The sequence below is a fragment of the Oncorhynchus keta genome, chromosome 6 (assembly GCF_023373465.1).
Source record: "Oncorhynchus keta strain PuntledgeMale-10-30-2019 chromosome 6, Oket_V2, whole genome shotgun sequence".
Lineage (NCBI taxonomy): Eukaryota > Metazoa > Chordata > Actinopteri > Salmoniformes > Salmonidae > Oncorhynchus > Oncorhynchus keta.
The window spans coordinates 27,211,352-27,233,534 of record NC_068426.1 but is presented as its reverse complement, the minus strand read 5'-3'; the positions used below and the strand labels follow the sequence as shown (position 1 = coordinate 27,233,534).

The following is a 22,183-nucleotide window of genomic DNA, read 5'->3' as shown; positions in this document are numbered from 1 at the left end:
GCAGACATACTTAAAAATCAAGACAGACAAAACAATGAAGAATAGCCAGGCCTATTAAGACTTGCACTAAAACCTGGAACACTTTCTCCGAACTGCACTTCTCAACAACTCACGTGGAAAAAGCATTTCCACTGTAGCCTCTCAAGTATTTTTTGAGTTGGTGGAAAAATGTGAGGCATTTCCTGACTTTCTGCAAATCATTTTGTAATAGTAGCAATGCAAAGGCTACCATAGGCCTAGGCTACTGCCCAAACAGAGCACTCAAGAGCAGCAGGTTATGACACCGAAGGGTACACAAAGCAATTATTATACCTGGATTGATATGAAATAAGAGGTATCCAAAAGCTATTTATTCAACCCTTTACCCCTCTGCTCAAAGTGCAGGTGAAGTAATGTGTTCTGTACTAGAAAGGAAACACGAGCTGTCTGCCAGTAGCATGTCTCAAGTTAACAACAGGATTTCCACTTTCAAAGTCCTTATTGGAAGATTATATGCAACCTTTGCTCAGATTATCAAACAGACCTTTCATTTTACATGCATTAGCGGAATTCACAAGTTTCTGTTATGGCCTTGATTCAATCCCAACTCTCCATGTCCCAAACGTTTCTCAACTTCACTGAGTTTGACCCTGCACTCCCAGAGTTAACTGCATTGCACTACTACTACATGCACTGAAGTGGAAAGGCATGTGGATTGAGTTTAGCCACAACAACAATAGGGGTCCTGGGGGCATTTTAGGTTATGATGCTGGTAGTCATGTTCATCTCTAGTAGCATTGTGCCTCCGACACTACACTAGTTACAGTCACGCTCTCAGTGTGGTTTGTGAGGGTTCGCGGTAGCAGGCGAACCTTTCCACCAATGTGGCCAGCGAGTGTGGGAGGAGAGGAGGAAAACCTTTGCAAGAGATTTATCCAATACCGTGCAAATTCAGGAACGGCCTCTTGATTGATTTAGTGCTCTCTGTTGGTATACGTTCATTTAATCAGATCAAATTTAAGTGCGTTTCGTGCAGTCACCAGAGCTCCCCTGTCAGGTTCTCTCTTTCAGCGGGCCTGTGGAAACAGAGTAAAACAGTGATTGTTTTTTTTTGTCAACTTTCTATGCCCAGTGTTTTCCCTCCAAAAGACTCCCCCTGCATTATTATGCTATGCTGTGCAGAGGGCTGGCAAGGCTCCACGCTCTCTCTGTCTGTGTGAACAGAAAGGTGAGAGGGAAGAGGAAAGTCTGCTTGTTGTTCTGAATATTTATAAGTGGTTAGAGGCACAGCAGTTAGTTACTGTGGTGGCTGTCAGGAAGTCAAAGTCAGATGAGCACTAATGACAAACCGGTGTCTTGTCAAGGAGGGAGAGAGATGGGGAGATCGCTCACTGCAGTGTGCTGAGGTCAAACAGAAAAGCTGGAATTTAGAGTCATGTTTCATGCGCCATTGCTTTTGTATTACTGCTAATACTTCTATAATGACTATTGTGTAGCATGTTTGTCATTGTGTTTACATGGTGACAGTTTCTGTACGTATATTATATTTAAATATGTTCACACCTCAGTCTCAGGGTCATGTATGTGCAGGATAGTCTATGTAAAGTTGGTGCTTTTACCAGTGAAAGTCATTTTCTGACAGCCTGTTGAACACCATGCCACTGTGCAGCAACCTTGTCTGAATGATTTACTACGTGTCGTTATTGTTATTATTATTATTATTATTGACCATGTCAATAGAACACCTAAACGGTTTAGCATTAAGCAGCATATATTCACTAGAAACAGATTACTGTCAGCCGATGTCAACTGCATTGTGAGAGAAAGGCTGTTAAAAATGTAAAATGCTTTCATCTCAGTATCAGCATGACTGGTAGGACCAAAAAAAATCCTAGAAAAAAGAATGAACAGGAGCCTAAGAAAGAGGGGTATGAAGAAAGAACGTAAGCAGTCTTGTTTGAGGCAGAAGAATCTGTCTTTCTTTCTAGTGCTGGATAAAAGCAGTTAGAGAGTGAACGAGCGGAGCAGGGGAATCTGTTTTCGTTTGAGGGAAGTATTATGTGTGATGTGTATTTCCTGAGCGCTAGCCTCGGCCCATTTGAGAGAAAGAGAAAGTGAGAGAGAGAGAGAAAGAGGGAGAGAGATCATGGCTGTTCCTCTATAGCTTGGGCAGGTTCTTTAACTGACTCATGCTTGAGTCACTGCTAAAATATGAAACACAAGGAGCGCACAGCCCATGACGCAGGGAGCATCAGCATGTGCACAAAACACACACACACACACACACACACACACACACACACACACACACACACACACACACACACACACACACACACACACACACACACACACACACACACACACACACACACACACACACACACACACACACACGCTTGCAAAAACACACTAACGTATCAGAATATGCTCATAAACATATTTACACACACACACACACACACAGGGACATGTACGCTTGTACAAACATAGGTTGGATTTTCTTGCTTTAATTAATGGCGTCCTCCTGTCCCCCAGACAGGGCTGCTCGGAGTGAAACACTGGTAATTAAGTGTCGTCAAGTGGAGGTATAATGTGATCAGCTAAGAGGTGCTTATTAGACAAACTGTATTCCAATAGAGGTCCATGCATGTATAATGATAACCAACCGTGTAAGATGGAGAGCGAGGGGAATAAGATAAGAGATGAGCTGGTTAATACAATTGAACAGGATGCCCCACTGTATTTAGGTTACTTAGTGGCCCTGCTCATAAGGAGCTATAATAATGGCCAGTATTCAAATGTTAGAGGATTACTACTATGTGCTCAACCGGGACTTTGTTCTTTAAGTACTAAAAGAGCATCAAGCCAGGAATTCTGGGATGCTAACTCTTAGAAAAAAGGGTTCCAAAAGAGTTATTCGGTTCTCCCATAGGAGAACCCTTTTGGGTTTCATGTAGAACTTTCTGTGAAAAGGGTTCTACATGGAACCCAAAAGGGTTCTACCTTGAACTAATAGGGTTCTACCTGCAACCAAAAAGGGTTTTTCAAAGGGTTCTCCTTTGGGGACAGCCGAAGAACCCTTTTAGGTTCTAGATAGCACCTTTTTTTCTAAGAGTGTAGATCTTTAGTCCAATGCCCTGTGGTCTTTCTCCATCTGGCCAGCTATAGCTCTCCGCTCTCCGTCTATCAGGGCTCTAGTAGCCAAACCAAGACCAACTCCAGCCTTCCTTGGCTGGTCTTCTTGCTATAGTGTAGTGACAGTTTGCCCTGTCCTCACTTGGAAAGCCTGTGTGTAGAGTTAGCTAATCTCCCTCTGTCACTGCATGGGGATCCCTGTCATCACAACAGGGCTCTACTCAGTGGGGGCTTGTCCCCCGATATCATCCTTCCAGGATAACATCCTTAGCTCATTACAGACCCACTTTACCCCCACTCCTCTGTCCCCCTCCCCCCCACACACACACACACACACACACACACACACACACACACACACACACACACACACACACACACACACACACACACACACACACACACACACACACACACACACACACACACACACACACACACACACACACACACACAACCGGCCCAACAGATTACTCCACTACAAATCAATCTATTAACGAGCCTTCTCACATTTCACAGGGGTGGGCATGATGATTGAGGGAGTGGAAGGCAGAGAAAGAGGCCTCTCTTTGCTACCAATCCCTTGATATAAATCCTGGGTGGTGGGCCATAGATCTTGTCTGAGCGGGACCTGTCTCAGCCCTGCCAGAGAGTTGAAGTACGACTGAAAAAGAGGGGAGAGGTAGCCAACTTGGTCCTGTGTGGGACAGGGTGTGGGACAGGGATGGGGATGGGGACAGGGAGTGGGACAGGGATGGGGACAGGGATGGTAACGGCATGAATGGGGCAGGCGGGAGATCTTTTGGAGAACAGTGGCTTGATTTTGAAATATGTCAGCCCTGCAGTGCCAGCTGTGTGCTATTCTTAGCCCTCTGGTGTTCCTGCATACAGGGCAGGGCGACAGAAGGGAGAGTGGGAAAGGGGACTTGGCAGGAATGAGCAGTAGTGAGGCTGATGCTGTGGCTGCTTCTGAGGGGATGTCTAACATTGTGATGCTCCTCAGCCAGGACTGCCCTCTTTATCTCCATCAAAGGGACACAAACTGTTTGAGTGACACTTAGTTTTTCCCCTCACACTATTTCATATGGCTCGATAGAGTTTCACCACACTGGTTTCCCACCATCATGCTGGCTTTTGGAAATCTGTTATGTGTGAACTTGATACTGAGTTTTAAAAGCTTGATTGTTTGGATATCAACACGCTGTGACTGGGAGAGGATTAGGTGTCATCCAGAGATGCTGTAAGGATGTTTTACAGATGTTGTGGTCTTTGTTACAGTTTGCATGGCACTGTGATTCACAGTTATACTCAAGTTAAAGGCTGTTTAAAGCCACAGAAGAGTGTCATGCTAGGTGAAATAGGTCGATGTGGTCAGATGAGAAATGTTGATTTGAAAACCAGATTGTTGATTTGAAAACCATCGCAGCGCTTTGATTTGTGCCGCGCTGCTGCCACAAGTGTGCTCTCATCTTCAATTAGCAGACATCCGGCCTTTTCACATGGTAATGAACATTTGCACACTCAATCTCAGCCCTGGCACACACGGTGAATGGGATTTCCAAGATAATGTGGAGACACGTTGGAGTCAATATAGTCAATGATGCCTTGTCATGCAGGGCGTATTGAGCCTCAGCGATGATACAAAAAAAAAGTGCTATCTAGAACCTAAAGGGTTTAGATGTTCCCTTATGAACAAGAGAAACTATGTATATGTAAGGGTAGCAGCCCCGAGTGAATTGTACTGGAGTACTTGAAGGTCATGCTAGGCTGTGTTAAGATGTTGCGAGAGACAGGAAGTCAAGGCACTCAGTCAGTGCAGCCACTTCTCTGATTCTTCTCTTGAAGGGCTCTGGTTCTTCTCTTGAAGGGCTCTGATTCTTCTCTTGAAGGGCTCTGATTCTTCTCTTGAAGGGCTCTGATTCTTCTCTTGAAGGGCTCTGATTCTTCTCTTGAAGGGCTCTGATTCTTCTCTTGAAGGGCTCTGATTCTTCTCTTGAAGGGCTCTGATTCTTCTCTTGAAGGGCTCTGATTCCATGCTGCCACTCCCACTTGGTCAACAACAGCAGATTACAGGCAGAAGAGAAGTGAGCTGCAGGTCTAAACCTGTTCAGGTGTCAGTGCATGGTTCTGTAATGCCAGCGCTGCAGACAGAGAGAGGTGGGCTATTGATGTCTGTTTCTGTTGTTTACTTAGTGTCATGAAGCAAGTCATGTTAGGTTCAAGAACATAGGACTTGTTATTTTTTTCTGTAGGCATTCAATTTGAATTCACTTTTAAGTACATAGGCGTCATCCAATTGTTTATATCATATTTCAGACATCTCTGCTGCCTCCTTGTAGTGCTCAATGAAGTCAGTGCATCTGGATAATGTCAAATTGCTCATAACAAAAGCACAGTCATAACCTTCAGAGTTACCTTATATACTGAAAAAATATAAACGCAACATGTAAAGTGTTGGTCCAAAATTTCATGAACTGAAAGAAAATATCCCTGAATTTTTCCCTACACACAATTCTCTCGCATTTCTCTCAGAATGTATGCACAAATTTGTTTACATCCCTGTTAGTGAACATTTCTCCTGACAGGTGTGGCATATCAAGAAGCTGATTAAACAGCATGATCATTACACAGGTGCACCTTGTGCTGGGGACAAAAAAAGGCCACTCTAAAATGTGCAGTTTTGTCACACAACACAATGCCACAGATGTCTTGAGTTTTGAGTGAGCGTGCAACTGCAGGAATGTATGTCCAATATGTTCAACCGGCCTCACAACCGCAGACCACATGTAACTACGCCAGCCCAGGACCTCCACAAAGAATCCTGATTGGCTGGGCCTGGCTCCCCAGTGGGTTGGCCTGGCTCCCAATTGGGTGGACATGTGCCCTCCGAAGCCCACCCATGGCTGTGCCCCTGCCCTGTGATGTGAAATAAATAGATTAGGGCCTAATGAATTTATTACAGTTGAGTGATTTCCTTATATGAATTGTAACTCAGTAAAATCTTTGAAATTGTTGTATGTTGCGTTTTACTGAAAATGTATATTTTTGTTCAGTATAGTTGGATATTAATGTGTTGCTTCTGTTAAGTCAGGGGCTTTCCTGACATTTATATTGTGCTGGATATAGTCATTATTATTATTATTCCAATCAGAGACAGTGCATGGTAGCCAATGGAGGTGTTACCGGAGAGAGAGAAGGAGGGGAGGGCAAGAGATGGAAAATTACATCCCTTTGTAATTTACTGTCAACAGAACAGACCCCTAAACTGCTTGAAATGTTATCTTTCTGCAGTAACCCTGGAGACAGAATCTTGAAAATTGAATAAGTTGCCGAAGTCTTACAGATGGTGTATGTTGCCTAGCAACTGTTTTTACTTCCCTTTTTCTTCCTGGTGTATTTCTTCTGGCCTGTCACAGTTAATTACGTTGCGCTGGAGACACACATCTGGTAAATGAATATGCTAATTAATAATTCACGTTAAGCAGGGCCACTGTTTTAGGTAGGTCCACCGTTTAAGATCGAACCCAACAGTATGGCCCCATGTCTTTGTTTGTCAGCATTCGTATGCCACACCAAACACTGGCTATGTGTGGCCTCTCTCCCCCTTCTTCATTGGTCTTCCTAATTCTCATGTCCCGCCCCCCTCCCCTTGCATCAGGTGAGAAGTCAGAGGTTGATTGCAGCTCTCCGCAGTGTGAGCCACAGCTGATTGGCAGGTCCATCCGTCACTCTGCCCCCGGGGACGGGTGTAGCTCTAATTAGGTCGCCTGGCTTGCTTGCCTCCTAGGGCCAGATCCTACAACAGCAACACGATCAAATGACGCCCCTTCCTTTGTAGGGCCTTGTAGAGGTGCCGGCAGAGGGCAGAATAAAAGCACCTGTTTAGTGCCGAGAGCCTTAGAGGCCATTTTCTGCACCTGTTTGGTGCTTTTGTGTTCCTGTCTTGTCTCCTCTGCTATGCTCATATCTGCAGAGCTCCCTGTGCACCGTAAAATGCAAAAGGGAAAAAAGCAGGCGGTAATATGGGTTCATTTGAATTCAATGGGCTAATTGAAGAAGGGGGATCTAGCCTGTTCTGATTTCTCATAGTCAATCAGACTGGTCCTTATAGGCTCTCAGGACTTCCAGTGTCTGCCACCCTCCCTGCCCATGCGGAAAATAGATTCTTTCTGGTTTTCAAAATAGTTACATTTTTCAACACAGACTACAGGGTAAAGGTAATTTCAGTTTCCAAATCAAATAATTTCAGGAGTTGAGCAATAATTTTCTGAAAATAATAAAAATATTTTCCAATTCATGTGAAATTTATTTATGACTTGAAATTCAGATTATTTTCTAAATTTGAGCTAAATGGATTTGACTCTGTTGAGTCCTTTTGGATGATATGTGAGTGTTGTGTCTACAGTATTGTAGACCTACCAAAACAGCTTGTCAGTTAAACAAACCCCACATATTGGCAGCATGGCAAGTGTCTTCAGATATTTGACAGGCGGAAAATGCCACCCTGACAGAAAGTGTTTCACAGAAGCTTTGATAGGTAAAGCTGCTGATATATAAGCTGTCTCTCTACTGTCTAAAGTGCTCTCCTCTGTCCAACTCTATCGCTCTTACGTTGCTACAAGGATCCTAGAGTGGTATCTGTGTTACACTCTCTCATCATTCAGATGGTGCGGCTTTGATGCCAGGTCCTCATCTCCCGACTGGTGAGGAGACGCTCCTGTTCAAGACACCCACATTCTAAAAATACTAAATGGCTTTAAATAGTGAGGAAGTTACTTTTTTAGAAACTCGAGCTGTTTGCTAAACTGAACTTAACATTCAGACGGAAAAGATAGCATTGTGTGTTGATAATATGTCAAGAGCGTATGGTGAAGTCCTCTGGGTTCCTGTAGAACTCCAGACAACTCTGTGCTATATTTTTTGGTTGTCGCTGCTTACAAAAGGCTGCTTTTTTATGATTGGCTACCTGTGGGTTTGTGTAACGAAACAATAGAGTGCCCTAACAGTGTTGTTTGTCATGGAAGGGGAAGGAAGGAAGTGTTCCCCCCAACTATACAGTCGTGCCTCTGCGTGTGTTGTCCTGCATGACCTTGTGTTCAATGCACACCTTTCTGTTCCAGACTGTTGCGGTGCCTTGTGTACACGAGCACGCGCGTCTTTCAGCGTGGAACTAAAATGCCTACGTCTCGTAGAGGTTTTCCGCAACGCTCCAAGTTGCTAGCCCTTTACTGCAGTCAAAATTACCTAGTGACCTCACAGGTGGAATGTTATTCATATTTTGCAGAATTTCATAATTAATAAACATACTTTCTTTTAAACTGCCGAATTACGGTTTTTCTATGTCAAACGGTTTTGTTATATATCAGTCTTCTGTGATGTATATAAAGTGTAATATTGGGATGCAATCTCAAAATGTAATACATTTCAACTCTATATCTGACATGGTACAGGCATCTTCTTTTTTTTAAGCCCATAACCATGTGTGTGAGGTGTATACTGTGGTTTCAAAGTAGATTTGTTTAAGACTACCAAGAAACACTCGGCGTGACCATGATTTAGCCCACTGCAGTAAAAGGTTAGGGGAGGACAATAAGCTGAATGTTTTCTCGCGCCACGAGCACTCTTGTGGCTTCACCTTTCTGTCGGTTTGCTGACCTCAAAGGTGAAGCTTGAGTCAAGTGTGCTTTCCTGTCTGTGTGGAAACCTTTTAACCTGTGTTATGGGGCTTTACCTGTTATTATGTGTCTCCTGTTCAGAGTCTATAGGTTTCTATTAGGTTGTGTACACTATGTTTACTGTATACAGCATACTCACGATCAACATAGATGTGCTGGTTTGCTGAGGCGTAATACAGTGAACCCAAACCAGTAGATGTAACATCTACATTACTACATTATATAAGTGTGCCTGTACTGTATGTGCCTGACTGGACACTACTTGCAGTTCCAGCTATGTGTGTGTGTGTGTGCCAAAGGTTCACCAGTGGAGAAGCTTTGACTCCCACATGTGTTTGATTACAACCAGATGCTTAGTGTTTTCTGTATGACCTCTGGGGAAGGATCTTCTGTTGGTTAATACCTGAAACACCGATACTGTACTGTGTCATTCAGCTGTCTGTATACTCTCACAGATATGCACTGAAAGCTCACAGTTAGACTCTCTCTTCTTCTCCACCGACTAGGGAGAGATTGCACTTCTCACTTGTTGCTGTTATCAATCACAGGATGTATAGTACCATAGGCAGCACTGTCACAGAGAGAGAGAGAGAGAGAAAAGCGAGAGAGAGACGAGAGAAGAGAAAAGCGAGGTAATGGAGGTTAGAGGAAGGTCCTCTCCGTGACTGTGTTCATTAAGAGATGAGAGAGCAGAGGGTCAGTAAACAAGATACATGAAACAGTTCTGTTTTTATTACTTGTGGGAAAAAATTGATTTGGAGGAAACTGGTTGTTTGCGCATGTTGTGAGTGATTTATGCTCCTTCGATGTGTGAGGGATAAAGTGTCACTAGCCCTCTCACTTCCGCTCCTTGGCTCCCAGGCTGCACAGCAACCTGCCCAGGGCCTGCACACACACACCTCATTATCACATCACGCCTGTTATCATTGGACAAAATGATTCTCGCTGACTGTCAACGAGAAAATGTGCCTCTAAAATTGAGCGCCCTGAGTCTGCATCCCAGCTCTGGACTGTGTGCATGTGTGTGTGTGTGTATGTATTTGCATGTGTGTGTGTGAGGTACTGTGCCATTAGATTCGTTTATATAGCAGGAGTTCCTTCACGGTTCAATGGGGTCATCATGGGGGTTATTGATATGTGATGCATAGGGGGAGTCTAGTGCAGTCTCAGCCATAGTAAGACACATACATGGCCTCCCAGTGATCCTGTTTCAGGTTTAGAAGTGACCCCTGTCAGACTCTCTCTAAGGTTTTGACATTCACAGAGAGTGACTCGTCCTCGGGCCGATGTCGGATTTCTTCTCCTCTGCTTTGGTAGAAGCACACCCTTGACCTCCGGCGGGACTATTTTTAGGCCAGATTATCGACGTGTCAATGTTTATATCTCAGATTACACACTCTCTGTCATTATGGACGAGTGGGTTTGTAACTACGAGCTACATTTTTTTCACAGGGGCTGTCTGTGACACACTCGTATGCTATACTGTACAGACAGACAACCACACTTGCATGTACGCACGCACGCACGCACACACGCACTCACACACACAAACAAACAAACACTCACACAAACAAACAGTACACACACAGTACACACAGTACCCCTCTCGCTATCTCTCCGACCACATAAGCACATTGAGATAAAACTTTCCAGCCAGGTGCCCCATTTTCCTGCGTGTGTCTGTCCATTTGTCCGGTTCTTCCATCAAACTCCAATGGGACAGATAGTATTCTTTTCTCCAAGTTGGTGAGGGGTGGCGTGGTGCCAGCCAGGACGGCGTGCCAAGCTAGGCCCTCACAGCTTGCTGAACACAGGAGAGAAGCCTAGCCCTGGCAGTGTGGCTCACAGAGCGATCTCCCTTATCCTGCCAAATCTGCTTCTGTGGGTATTGAACACAGCCTTTGTGAGATGTTCATTTTCAGCCTCGTTCTTCATAGACACCCACACTGGATCATAATTTGATGACTCTGTCATTGAGTTGCGTTCAAAAGCAAAATCAATGTCTCTTGTGGGGACTTCAGGGTTTTCAGCCATAACTTCCCTAATATGGATCAATGGCCCCACTGTTTATTGTATTTAAATAAAACCCAAACCACAGAAGGGAAAAGACAGACTGTGCACATGACAACAATATTCCACCCAAGCCAGACTGTTTTACCTTTCTGAGAAAATCTATCCCCGGTGTCATTGGTGTTTTCACATCTGATTAATGATCCCTCTCCCTGGTGCAGTGGGGGTGCCTTTTTACTGCTCATCGATAGATTGAACAAACGTCCTATTTGACAAGGCTGTCTGCTGCCTCGCTCCTCCAGCCCTCTGATAGACAACATAAATGCGTTTTATTCCATCAAATGAAATTGAGAAGATGTCAGATACTGGCTATGCTGCGGTGATTGACCCTGACACAATTTCTCCCCCCTTCTTCTCTCGCTCTTTGTCTTTCTTTCTTTCTTTCTTTCTTTCTTTCTTTCTTTCTTTCTCTGTTGCTCTCTTTTAATCACTCTCTCATTTTCTCTCTCTCTCACACCTGCTTATTCAGTGTCATACTATACAGTATATATATTTTTACAACAGCTCTGGTGAAATTAAAATATGAATAGAATAATAGTAGTAGCAGTGGATTTATTCACATTTTTCTTTACAAGGCAGTAATCAGAACCCTTGTTAGCAGGAAGGCCATAGTACAATACTGTTTAGAGAGCATAGTCATTGAGGTGAACATGTTCAATTATAGCGGGACCAATCCTTGTGTATTATATCCTGGTTATGTCATATTGAGGCCACTCATCTCCTTCATTACAGTAATCCAATTACAATTCAACCAACTTTATTGATACTAATTCGTTTTTACGATAATACAAAGATAATTACAGTATTCAGATACAATAATTCAAAGCTCTCTGACTCTCTCTATGTATTGCAGTTCAATTAAATTAACTTTTATTGATACTAATTATGATAACACAAAATAATGACCGTATGCAGACATAATAATAACATACTCTTTCTCTTTTTCTTCTCCAGGCGGAGCTGACGGGCATCAAATGGCGGTGCTACAGCTTCCGCGGCGGTGGCGAATACGGACCGGTGATCTCAGCGCCGGCACAGGATGACCCGGTGCTGCGCAGCTTCATACGCTGTGTGCAGGCCAACCTGCTGTGTGTATGGCGCCGCAAAGTCAAGCCTGACGCCAAGGAGCTGTGGATCTTCTGGTGGGGCGATGAGCCCAACCTCTCCGACGTCATCCATCACGAGCTGGAAGGTGAGCCCGCTGCTGCTGATCGCTGTTGCTGTCGCTTTCTATCCCCCCATCCCTCCAGTAGGCTACCACCACCCTCTGGGTTTGTTGCATGTGGACCTTGAGAGTGACAGTTGAATAGGCATTTTATTAAAAGTGCTCATGCTGTGCTGTGGGGTCAGTGACTTGGGGGAAAAGGGGCTTTATGTTTAGTGATGTGTAGCGTTGTGTGGTCCGTGTTTTACTGTCTTGTGTTGTGTGGCATTGTGCTGGCTCAGGAAAGTCTCTGTAATGAAGCACACAGTAAGACTCCCTACGTGCATTTTTTTTGCTGTTGTTTAGATCCTGTGTGTGTGTGTGTGTGTGTGCGCGCATTACCGAGAGATATCTCACCTGAAAGAGTGCCACTGTCAGCACTATCTCCTCTATTTATAGAAACATTTGCAATATCTGGCTGCACGCTTGCAGCAGGGAACTAGCTTATTGACTAAGCCAGGGGAAGAGAAAGATAAGAGGGGGGACAAGAGGAGGAAGTGAAGGATTGGTTTATGGAAAGGTTTTGGTAGTAATGCAGAGAGAGGGAGAAGGGATGAGAGAGGAGGAATGAGTAAAGCAGAGAGAGGGAGAAGGGGATGAGAGAGGAGGAATGAGTAAAGCAGAGAGAGGGAGATGGGATGAGAGAAGAGGAATGAGTAAAGCAGAGAGAGGGAGAAGGGATGATAGAGGAGGAAGAGAACTAGTAGTAAGGAGAAGGGATGACAGAGGAGGAAGAGAACTAGTAGTAAGGAGAAGGGATGACAGAGGAGGAAGAGAACTAGTAGTAAGGAGAAGGGATGATAGAGGAGGAAGAGAACTAGTAGTAAGGAGAAGGGATGATAGAGGAGGAAGAGAACTAGTAGTAAGGAGAAGGGATGATAGAGGAGGAAGAGAACTAGTAGTAAGGAGAAGGGATGATAGAGGAGGAAGAGAACTAGTAGTAAGGAGAAGGGATGATAGAGGAGGAAGAGAACTAGTAGTAAGGAGAAGGGATGATAGAGGAGGAAGAGAACTAGTAGTAAGGAGAAGGGATGATAGAGGAGGAAGAGAACTAGTAGTAAGGAGAAGGGATGATAGAGGAGGAAGAGAACTAGTAGTAAGGAGAAGGGATGATAGAGGAGGAAGAGAACTAGTAGTAAGGAGAAGGGGTGATAGAGGAGGAAGAGAACTAGTAGTAAGGAGAAGGGATGATAGAGGAGGAAGAGAACTAGTAGTAAGGAGAAGGGATGATAGAGGAGGAAGAGAACTAGTAGTAAGGAGAAGGGATGATAGAGGAGGAAGAGAACTAGTAGTAAGGAGAAGGGATGATAGAGGAGGAAGAGAACTAGTAGTAAGGAGAAGGGATGATAGAGGAGGAAGAGAACTAGTAGTAAGGAGAAGGGGTGATAGAGGACGAAGAGAACTAGTAGTAAGGAGAAGGGATGATAGAGGAGGAAGAGAACTAGTAGTAAGGAGAAGGGATGATAGAGGAGGAAGAGAACTAGTAGTAAGGAGAAGGGATGATAGAGGAGGAAGAGAACTAGTAGTAAGGAGAAGGGATGATAGAGGAGGAAGAGAACTAGTAGTAAGGAGAAGGGATGATAGAGGAGGAAGAGAACTAGTAGTAAGGAGAAGGGGTGATAGAGGAGGAAGAGAACTAGTAGTAAGGAGAAGGGATGATAGAGGAGGAAGAGAACTAGTAGTAAGGAGAAGGGATGATAGAGGAGGAAGAGAACTAGTAGTAAGGAGAAGGGATGATAGAGGAGGAAGAGAACTAGTAGTAAGGAGAAGGGATGATAGAGGAGGAAGAGAACTAGTAGTAAGGAGAAGGGATGATAGAGGAGGAAGAGAACTAGTAGTAAGGAGAAGGGATGATAGAGGAGGAAGAGAACTAGTAGTAAGGAGAAGGGATGATAGAGGAGGAAGAGAACTAGTAGTAAGGAGAAGGGGTGATAGAGGAGGAAGAGAACTAGTAGTAAGGAGAAGGGGTGATAGAGGAGGAAGAGAACTAGTAGTAAGGAGAAGGGGTGATAGAGGAGGAAGAGAACTAGTAGTAAGGAGAAGGGATGATAGAGGAGGAAGAGAACTAGTAGTAAGGAGAAGGGATGATAGAGGAGGAAGAGAACTAGTAGTAAGGAGAAGGGATGATAGAGGAGGAAGAGAACTAGTAGTAAGGAGAAGGGATGATAGAGGAGGAAGAGAACTAGTAGTAAGGAGAAGGGATGATAGAGGAGGAAGAGAACTAGTAGTAAGGAGAAGGGGTGATAGAGGAGGAAGAGAACTAGTAGTAAGGAGAAGGGATGATAGAGGAGGAAGAGAACTAGTAGTAAGGAGAAGGGATGATAGAGGAGGAAGAGAACTAGTAGTAAGGAGAAGGGATGATAGAGGAGGAAGATAACTAGTAGTAAGGAGAAGGGGTGGTCTAGTGGAGAGATAGAGATGAGAAGGCAGGAGCAGCGAGAGCAATCTTCCCGCTTTTTCATCTTCATTTGTTAATGGAAGGTGACACTAATGAGTGGGAATGCTTCTGCATGGGTCAGCGTGGCTGGATCTTGTGCGTGTGTCTTCCCGTCTGTGGTCGGAGACCTACTGTTCATATTGAATGCAGAGATGTGTAACCACTACTGTTTCAATTGTTGTTGTTGGCTGTAGGAAGTGTGAGTCTATTTGAGTCCCAGAGATATTGGACGCTTCAGTAGATCCAAACTTCAGAAATGCGTCCGTCTTTGAAATGTAGTGAAATGCATTATTAATATGTGCAAAATTACAACTATTGATATTTATGAGCATCTGGATTATTAGTAACAATTGTGACCCTCTTGACATGCCAAATTAAACAAAGGGTTTGTTGTTGTAGGAGGATTATTTATGAAAATCAAAAGCAACAGAGGGAGAAACATTCACACTGTGTCTCTCTCTCTCTCTCTCCTGACCCGGAGTTACATAAAACAGTGGAGAGGAGGAGGGGGGCAGCGTGGGGCTAGTCCACGAATCTAATCTCCCCAGTCATTCCTCGCCACTGGGCCACACTTATCGATTCTCCTCATTGTCCAAAAAAGTGTATGCAGGAGAAAGCACTGTGGTGCTGCTGCTGATTGCATAACCTCTGCAAGATTTCACTGCTGCTGATGTCTCTCTACCACTGCAGAGGCAGTCCGTCAGCACTCAGCAGGGGAAGCTTGGATCCTCTGTGTTCACTCTGCAAAACAATATCGACGTGAAGAGTCTGACTAAGGCTGAAGCTGTCATATGGTCGAGAGGGTATTCTACACAAACGAAGCCCACTTAACTTTCCCACTTTCTCACGTTGTCCCTCCAGAGCACATGAGCCAAATATTAAGCACAATATTTCAGGTTTCCTGTAGTTTCTTCAATCCTGTTGTACAGTTGGCACAGAACATGCTCTCAAAGTGAACAGCCTAAGAGGCCAACGTCACACCTTCTTTAAATGATTTGTGATTGGTTGTTGGTCTGAGCAGGCTTTAGCAGGCTGCTGTGTATGTGTGTGTGTGTTTTATGGCAGAGAACAGGGAGGGAAGGCAGGGCTTCCTGCTTATCAGATAAAGCGTGGGAGAAAAATATGCCGTGTTTTTTTTCCTTCTTCCCAGAGCGTAGGACTGCTATACTGTGTCCTCCATTACCAAGACATCCAGTCCCCTCCCTCACTCGGTCACTCACAAACCAAACATGCTTACCCCCCCCCACCCCTCCATTCCTTAGAATCCGCTCTGAACTCCCCAAGAGCACGAGGGTTTCCAGACCCTGGGTGCCCCACCATACCCTGTCCCCTCCTCTAACCTCCTCTTTTCCCCCTCCAATTATTCCTGCATTTTCCCCTGGCATGTCTCCACACAGGGACCTCTGTGCAGCTGGCCGGGAGGCACAGGGAGCCAAAGGTCGAGGGAGCTGAATAGAGCACAGGACAAAGACCTGGTTACATTGTAATGGGCTGGCTGGGAGACTTCTGTCTCTGGGAGGGAGAGCACCTCAGAACAGGAACACAGAGACCAGAGATAATACTTTAGAGGGGGAAAAAACCTGACTAACTGACTCGTGTTTTGATGTGGTTTAGCTAAATATGAGGCGATACGGTATAGCTAAGGATGATGTTATAGCCTAATTCCTAGGCTGTCTGTTATACGGAATACTTTTTACAGTTTAATATTATGAAATAATTGTATGCAATATTAATTACAGTGATACCATTGCATATGTTTGAGTTTTCATTTTAAACGTGGTAATCAGGTTGATACATTTAATGATAATGTCATTATTTCAGAGCTTGTATTTCCAGTTTGGAGTATATGGTTTTCAGTAAATATCTAAGTGAAAAAAGAGCTCCAGTAATATAATTTCTCTGTTTAATCCGGATTATGCAATTTGCCAGAATGATTGTCCTCTGACCTAGCCCATGGTCACTGTGTGGTGTGCTGTGAGCTGCCCTTTCCCCCTGAGCACTAAAAACAGATACATACTCATTGTGAGCCAGATGTACTAAGCTTTTACATCACTGCAAAGTTACTGCAAAGGTACCTGAAAAAATACACTTTCCTGCTTTAGCTCTGATATTCAATTGAGCTGTGTAATCTTTGCAGTGGCAGAACATCTCAATAAATCTGGTACCTCAGACAACAGTCCACACGTGCTCCATCTGTGTTCAGGTATCAGTGTCTCAGGCGCTCTCTCAGCCCGGCTCTGTATGCCATTGTCATTGGCTCAATGTCGAACCAGTGGAGTGTTTAAACATCATGCCCAATGCATGTGGCTCTGCGATTAGCTTCCCCAGGGTCCTAAGACCTGGTGGAATTGCCCTATATTTTCACTATCTCACTAGTACTGCTTTACGAAAATCTCTTATTTCTTTATTTCTGAGATGACTCGTTTTTGTAAGGGTGGTAAAGGGGGTAATCTGATCTAGTTCTGGCCGTTTGCTGAGGGGGAGAAGTTATTTATCAGTATGTGCCTGTGCCCTACGTTATTGGCCGTGTCATGCATGTGCAGGAAGCAGCCTGAGAGGCTGTGACGTGTTGTAAGATGAGTCAATCTGTGTCCACGGATATCCGGTCAACACCTCATGGCAATCGGAATATTTTAACCTATGGAGGTACTGTAATGATTACATTTGACTGTGTGGTTATTAGATGGGACTAATTGATATTAGTGTTGTCATGACTACCATAACCCAGTTTGCCCCAGGGTCATGTACAGTATATAGAGAGTTTGGGCCAATGCGGATTCTGACTGAACGTTCTGAGAGTGCCACTTTTTCCTCCATAGCCGTTGCTAAGCAATAATTGACACTTCCACTTTGTGCTGTTTATTTCTGATAGTTTTCAAAGCCAGTGAAAGCAGATATGCAACGTGCTGACACCACAACACAGGACCGAGTTGGAAACACATTATTCGTAATGATATGAAATAAAAACATTTGTTCAAGTCACATCCTCATTTGCTTGTTTTACAGCGGGTCATTTCAAAGGGAATTGTCGGAGGCGATCTCTTATTGTTGCATCCAATGATGTGTATAAATCCGCGATGGCTGGTGCTATTTAGTGGCTAATGAAGCCACCGGCCGCAATATTGCTACTCCTCAGAAGGAGCAGTCCTCCATAGGAATGAATGGATTTCTACAGTATTTCAATAAAATGTTTCCAGGACAAAATGCCATGTATTTATGTATTTCTTTGATATAGTGGGGACAGTAATAAAATATACTAGTTAAAATATACTAGTTATTTATATAGCTTCCAAAATCAAAAATATATTTTTTTTACAATGGAGGAGTACCAGAATGGCTGCACTGTGGCTTCAAAACAGTGCCCCGTCGGTCATCTAGGGCTAATACATGTCATTGGTTACATCACCAACATTTAGAGCAAAAAGGTGCTAACATGGCACCCGTTCTAAAACCTGACCGAGCTCTCTTAAAATTATTCGGGTTTGCCTTATCTGTGACCTAGAACAACTAGGCCCTGCTTTGCCATACCTTCGACTCACATTGTGTATCTGATCCCCTTCACTGGTCCAGGGTCAGATTGGTTCTTTAGCTCATAATGTTTGACAATGCGCTGGTGAGCTACTATGTACATCCACGAAGAAGAAACCATATAAACTGCAACTCTTTTTCACCTGTGGTAGTTGAGCGAGTAGTTTTCCGTCATTTGTAGCTAGTGTAGTAATACCCACATAGTGAAGTAATACCCACAAGGTCGTGGTTACAACCCAAAACCGAGAAGCAAGCTTCGAAGGCGGAACAGTTTGTCTGGTTGAAGCGAGCGGATTGGAGTATGGGAACCATGCACATTTCTACTGTATGCGGTGCTCATTTCACCCCAGAGGACTTTGATGGCTTAGTATACCCAATGAATGGCAGGATTCAGAATGAGACTGACTGAAACCAGGTGATGTGCTGAGCTTGAATGTGAAGCCTGCAACCTCTATTTCCTACCGACCTACCAGTACGTTGCGAACAGTGGCGGTCAGTGCCGTTTAAGAAGAGGAAGGACGTTTTTTTCATGAGTATGATCTTATTTCTATTACAGCATATTGGATGACTGTCATTCATATTCCATTCACCCAGTTCAATGTAACATGGATAGGTTTAGAATGAAAGTTTACAACGTAGGTGCACACAGGTCAAGAGAAAAATTTGAGGTGACATTCAATATCGCCTTGCACACTCTTGCCTGCATCTAGCTGATATAGGGTGTAATCATTAGCCCAACAGTTGCAAACAAGAGTTTCTATTGGACAAATGTAGGTACAGTGCGGTTACAAATTCAGGTACAGTTACATAAGTATTCTGACCCTTTTCTCTGAGATTTGAAATTGAGTTCAGGTGCATCCTGTTTCCATTGATCATCCTTGAGAAGTTTCTACAACTTGTTTAGAGTCCACCTGTGGTAAATTAAATTGATTGGACATGATTTTTAAAGGCACACACCCGTCTATATAAGGTCCCACAGTTGGCAGTGCATTTCAGAGTAAAAACCAAGCCATGTGGTCGAAGTAATTGTCCGTAGAGCTCCAAGACAGGATTGTGTCGAGGGACAGATTTGGCGTGGGGTACCAACAACTTTCTGCAGCACTGAAGGTCCCCAAGAATACAGTGGCCTCCATCATTCTTAAATGGAAGAAGTTTGGAACCACCAAGACTCTTCCTAGAGCTGGCCGTCAGGCAAAACTGAGCAATCGGGGGAGAAGGATCTTGGTCAGGGGGGTGACCAAGAACCCAATGGTCACTCTGACAGAGCTCTAGAGTTCCTCTGTGGAGATGGGAGAACCTTCCAACCATCTCTGCAGCACTCCCCCAATCAGACCTTTATGGTAGAGTGGCCAGACTTAAGTCACTCCTCAGTAAAAGGCACATGACAGCCTGCTTGGAGTTTTCCAAAAGGCACCTAAAGACTCTCAGACCATGAGAAAAAAGATTGGAAGAGTTCCAGTGTTGTGTTGGATAGTCCTAGCTAGCTAGTTGACATAGCATCTTGCTGTTTCCGCAGGGTGTTTGATTAGGCTAAACTAGCGAGCTGCATTTGATAGCTAAGTAGGTGAAACAAAGTGAAAAAAATACCAAAATCTCTCTCTTTCTTGCTTCTCCTTCATTTTGCAAGAAATTAATTTCTTCAAAACTGTTCAACTATTGTCTTTCTCTCTCTTTGAATCAACTACTCACCACATTTTATGCACTGCAGTGCTAGCTAGATAGCTGTAGCTTATGCTTTCAGTACTAGATTAATTCTCTGATCATTTGATTGGGTGGTCAACATGTCAGTTCATGCTGCAAGAGCTCTGATAGGTTGGAGGACGTCCTCTGGAAGTTGTCATAATTACTGTGTAAGTCTATGGAAGGGGGTGAGAACCATGGGTCTCCTAGGTTTTGTATTGAAGTCATTGTACCCAGAGGAGGACGGAAGCTAGCTGTCCTCCGGCTAGACCATGGTGCTACCCTACATAGTGCTGTTGAGGCTACTGCACGCCCAATTGTTCAGTTTTTGATTTGTTAAAAAAGTTTGATATATCCAATAAATGTCGTTCCACTTCATGATTGTGTCCCACTTGTTGTTGATTCTTCACAAAAAAATACAGTTTTATATCTTTATGTTTGAAGCCTGAAATGTGGCAAAAGGTCGCAAAGTTCAAGGGGGCCGAATACTTTCGCAAGGCACTGTAGGTAGCCTGTTTCACCCATTTTGGTTGTGGATGTTTGTTTTCTGTTTAGTTTATGTCACCTTGCAGAACTGTTTTGTTTCTTCCATTCACTTCATTATTTTGTTTTGTGTGTTCAGTTAATAAATTAACATGGACACTTACCACGCTGCGCATTGGTCCGATATTTCATACTCGTCGTCAGACGACGAAGAGATCTGTTACAATAAGCTGGCTTGCTGGGTCCTCCATATTACATTACACCCTGTCAAATGTTTTTTTCCAGCATGACTTCTGCATTCTGATCAGTTTTATGTGATAACTTGAAAATACAAAAGTATGGTGTAACTTTGCATTGGGATTTTTGATGCGTATTAGATTGCAAATCCATATGTTACATGTGGATATGTTTATGCTACCGAACCTGTAAATCATTTCGCAGAAGCTCTTATACAGAGCGACTTACAGTTAGTGCATTCATCTTAAAATAGCTAGGTGCGAGAAGGGGTGCTGTGGGATTATTTAAGATACTCTTTGGAAAGGTAGGGTTTCAGATGTTTTTTCGGAAGATGGGCAGGGACTTTAATGTCTTAGCTTCAGTAGCAAGCTGGTTCCACTATTGGGGTGCCAGGACAGAGAAGAGCTTTGACTGGGCTAAGCGGGAGCTGCCCTCCCATAGGGGTGGGAGAACCAAGAGACCAGAGGTGGCAGAACGGGGTATTTGGGTGGGGTGTAGGTTTTGAGCATAGCCTGAAGGTAGGGCGGGACCGTTCCTCTTGCTTCTCCATAGGCAAGTACCATGATCTTGTAATGCATGCGAGCTTCGAATGAAAGCCAGTTGAGTGTGCGGAGGAGCGGGTAAAGATAGGACAACTTGGGAAGATTGAACACCAGGTGGGCTGCGGCATTACAGATATGTTTCTGTGTGAGCTGCAACGCTTTGTGAGTGAGGTAGGGTCGTACTCTACAGATATTGTAGAACATGCATCTGCAGGAGGGAGTCACTGTTTGCAGAGAATGACAGGGTTTTGTCCAGGGTCGTGCCAAGGTTCTTTGCACTCTGTGAGGGGGACACCGTGGAGTTGTCAACTGTGATGGAGAGGTCTTGTAGCGGACAGGCCTTCCCCGGGAGGAAGAGCAGCACTGTCTTGTCGAGGTTGAGCTTGAGGTGGTGGGCCGAGATCCAAGTTGAGATATCTGCCAGGCATGCAGAGATGCTTTCCGCCCCCTGGGTGCCAGAGGAGTAGTTGAGTGTCATCCGCATGGCAATGATAGGAGAGACCATGTCAGGATATGATGGAGCGGAGTGATTAGGTGTATAGAGAGAAGAGGAGAGGGCCTAGAACCGAGCCCTGTGGGACAGCAGTAGTGAGAGTACATGGTGCAGACACAGATCCTCTCCACGTCACCTGGTAAGAGTGGCCTGCCAGGTAGGATGCAATCCAAGAGTGTGCAGAGCCTGAGATGCCGAGCCCTGAGAGGAGGATCTGATGGTTCATGGTGTCGAAGGCAGCGTATAGATCTAGTATGATGAGAACAGAGGAGAGAAAGTACGCTCTGGCAGTGTGGAGAGCCTCCGTGACAGAGAGGAAAGCAGTCTCGATTGAGTGACTCGTCTTGAAGCCTGACTAGTTAGGGTCAAGAAGATCATTCTGAGAGAGATAGTGAGAGAGTTGGTCAGAGACCGCAATCTCAAGTGTTTTGGAAAGAAAATAAATACACGATATCTGTTGTTTTTTATGTGAGAGCTGTTGCGTGTTGATTTCTTGAGGAGGGAAGCGACTCTAGACATTTTGAAGTCAGAGGGGATGCAGCCAGTGGTCAGGGATGAGTTGATGAGGGAAGTGAGGAATGGGAGAAGGACTCCAGAGATGGTCTGGCGAAGGAGCGAGGGGATGGGGTTGAATGGGGTCGGGCAGCCGGACCTCACTAGTTGCAGGATTTGGGAGAAAGGGGTCAAAGCATAGGGTAGTTCTGTGGGAGTGGGACC

At 44.4% G+C, this 22,183-nt stretch overlaps 1 protein-coding gene across 5 annotated transcripts in view; it reads left to right on the top strand.

Moving 5' to 3' along the window:
* The window catches only part of LOC118385305 (mediator of RNA polymerase II transcription subunit 13-like), a 100,236-nt gene that overhangs the window by 1,956 nt on the left and 76,097 nt on the right, over positions 1 to 22,183 (top strand). For all 5 annotated transcript variants that reach the window (XM_035772342.2, XM_035772340.2, XM_035772339.1 and 2 more), the window contains exon 2: positions 11,817 to 12,054. In XM_035772342.2, the coding sequence (XP_035628235.1) occupies positions 11,817 to 12,054 (238 nt within the window). The remainder of the gene's footprint in view (positions 1 to 11,816; positions 12,055 to 22,183) is intronic.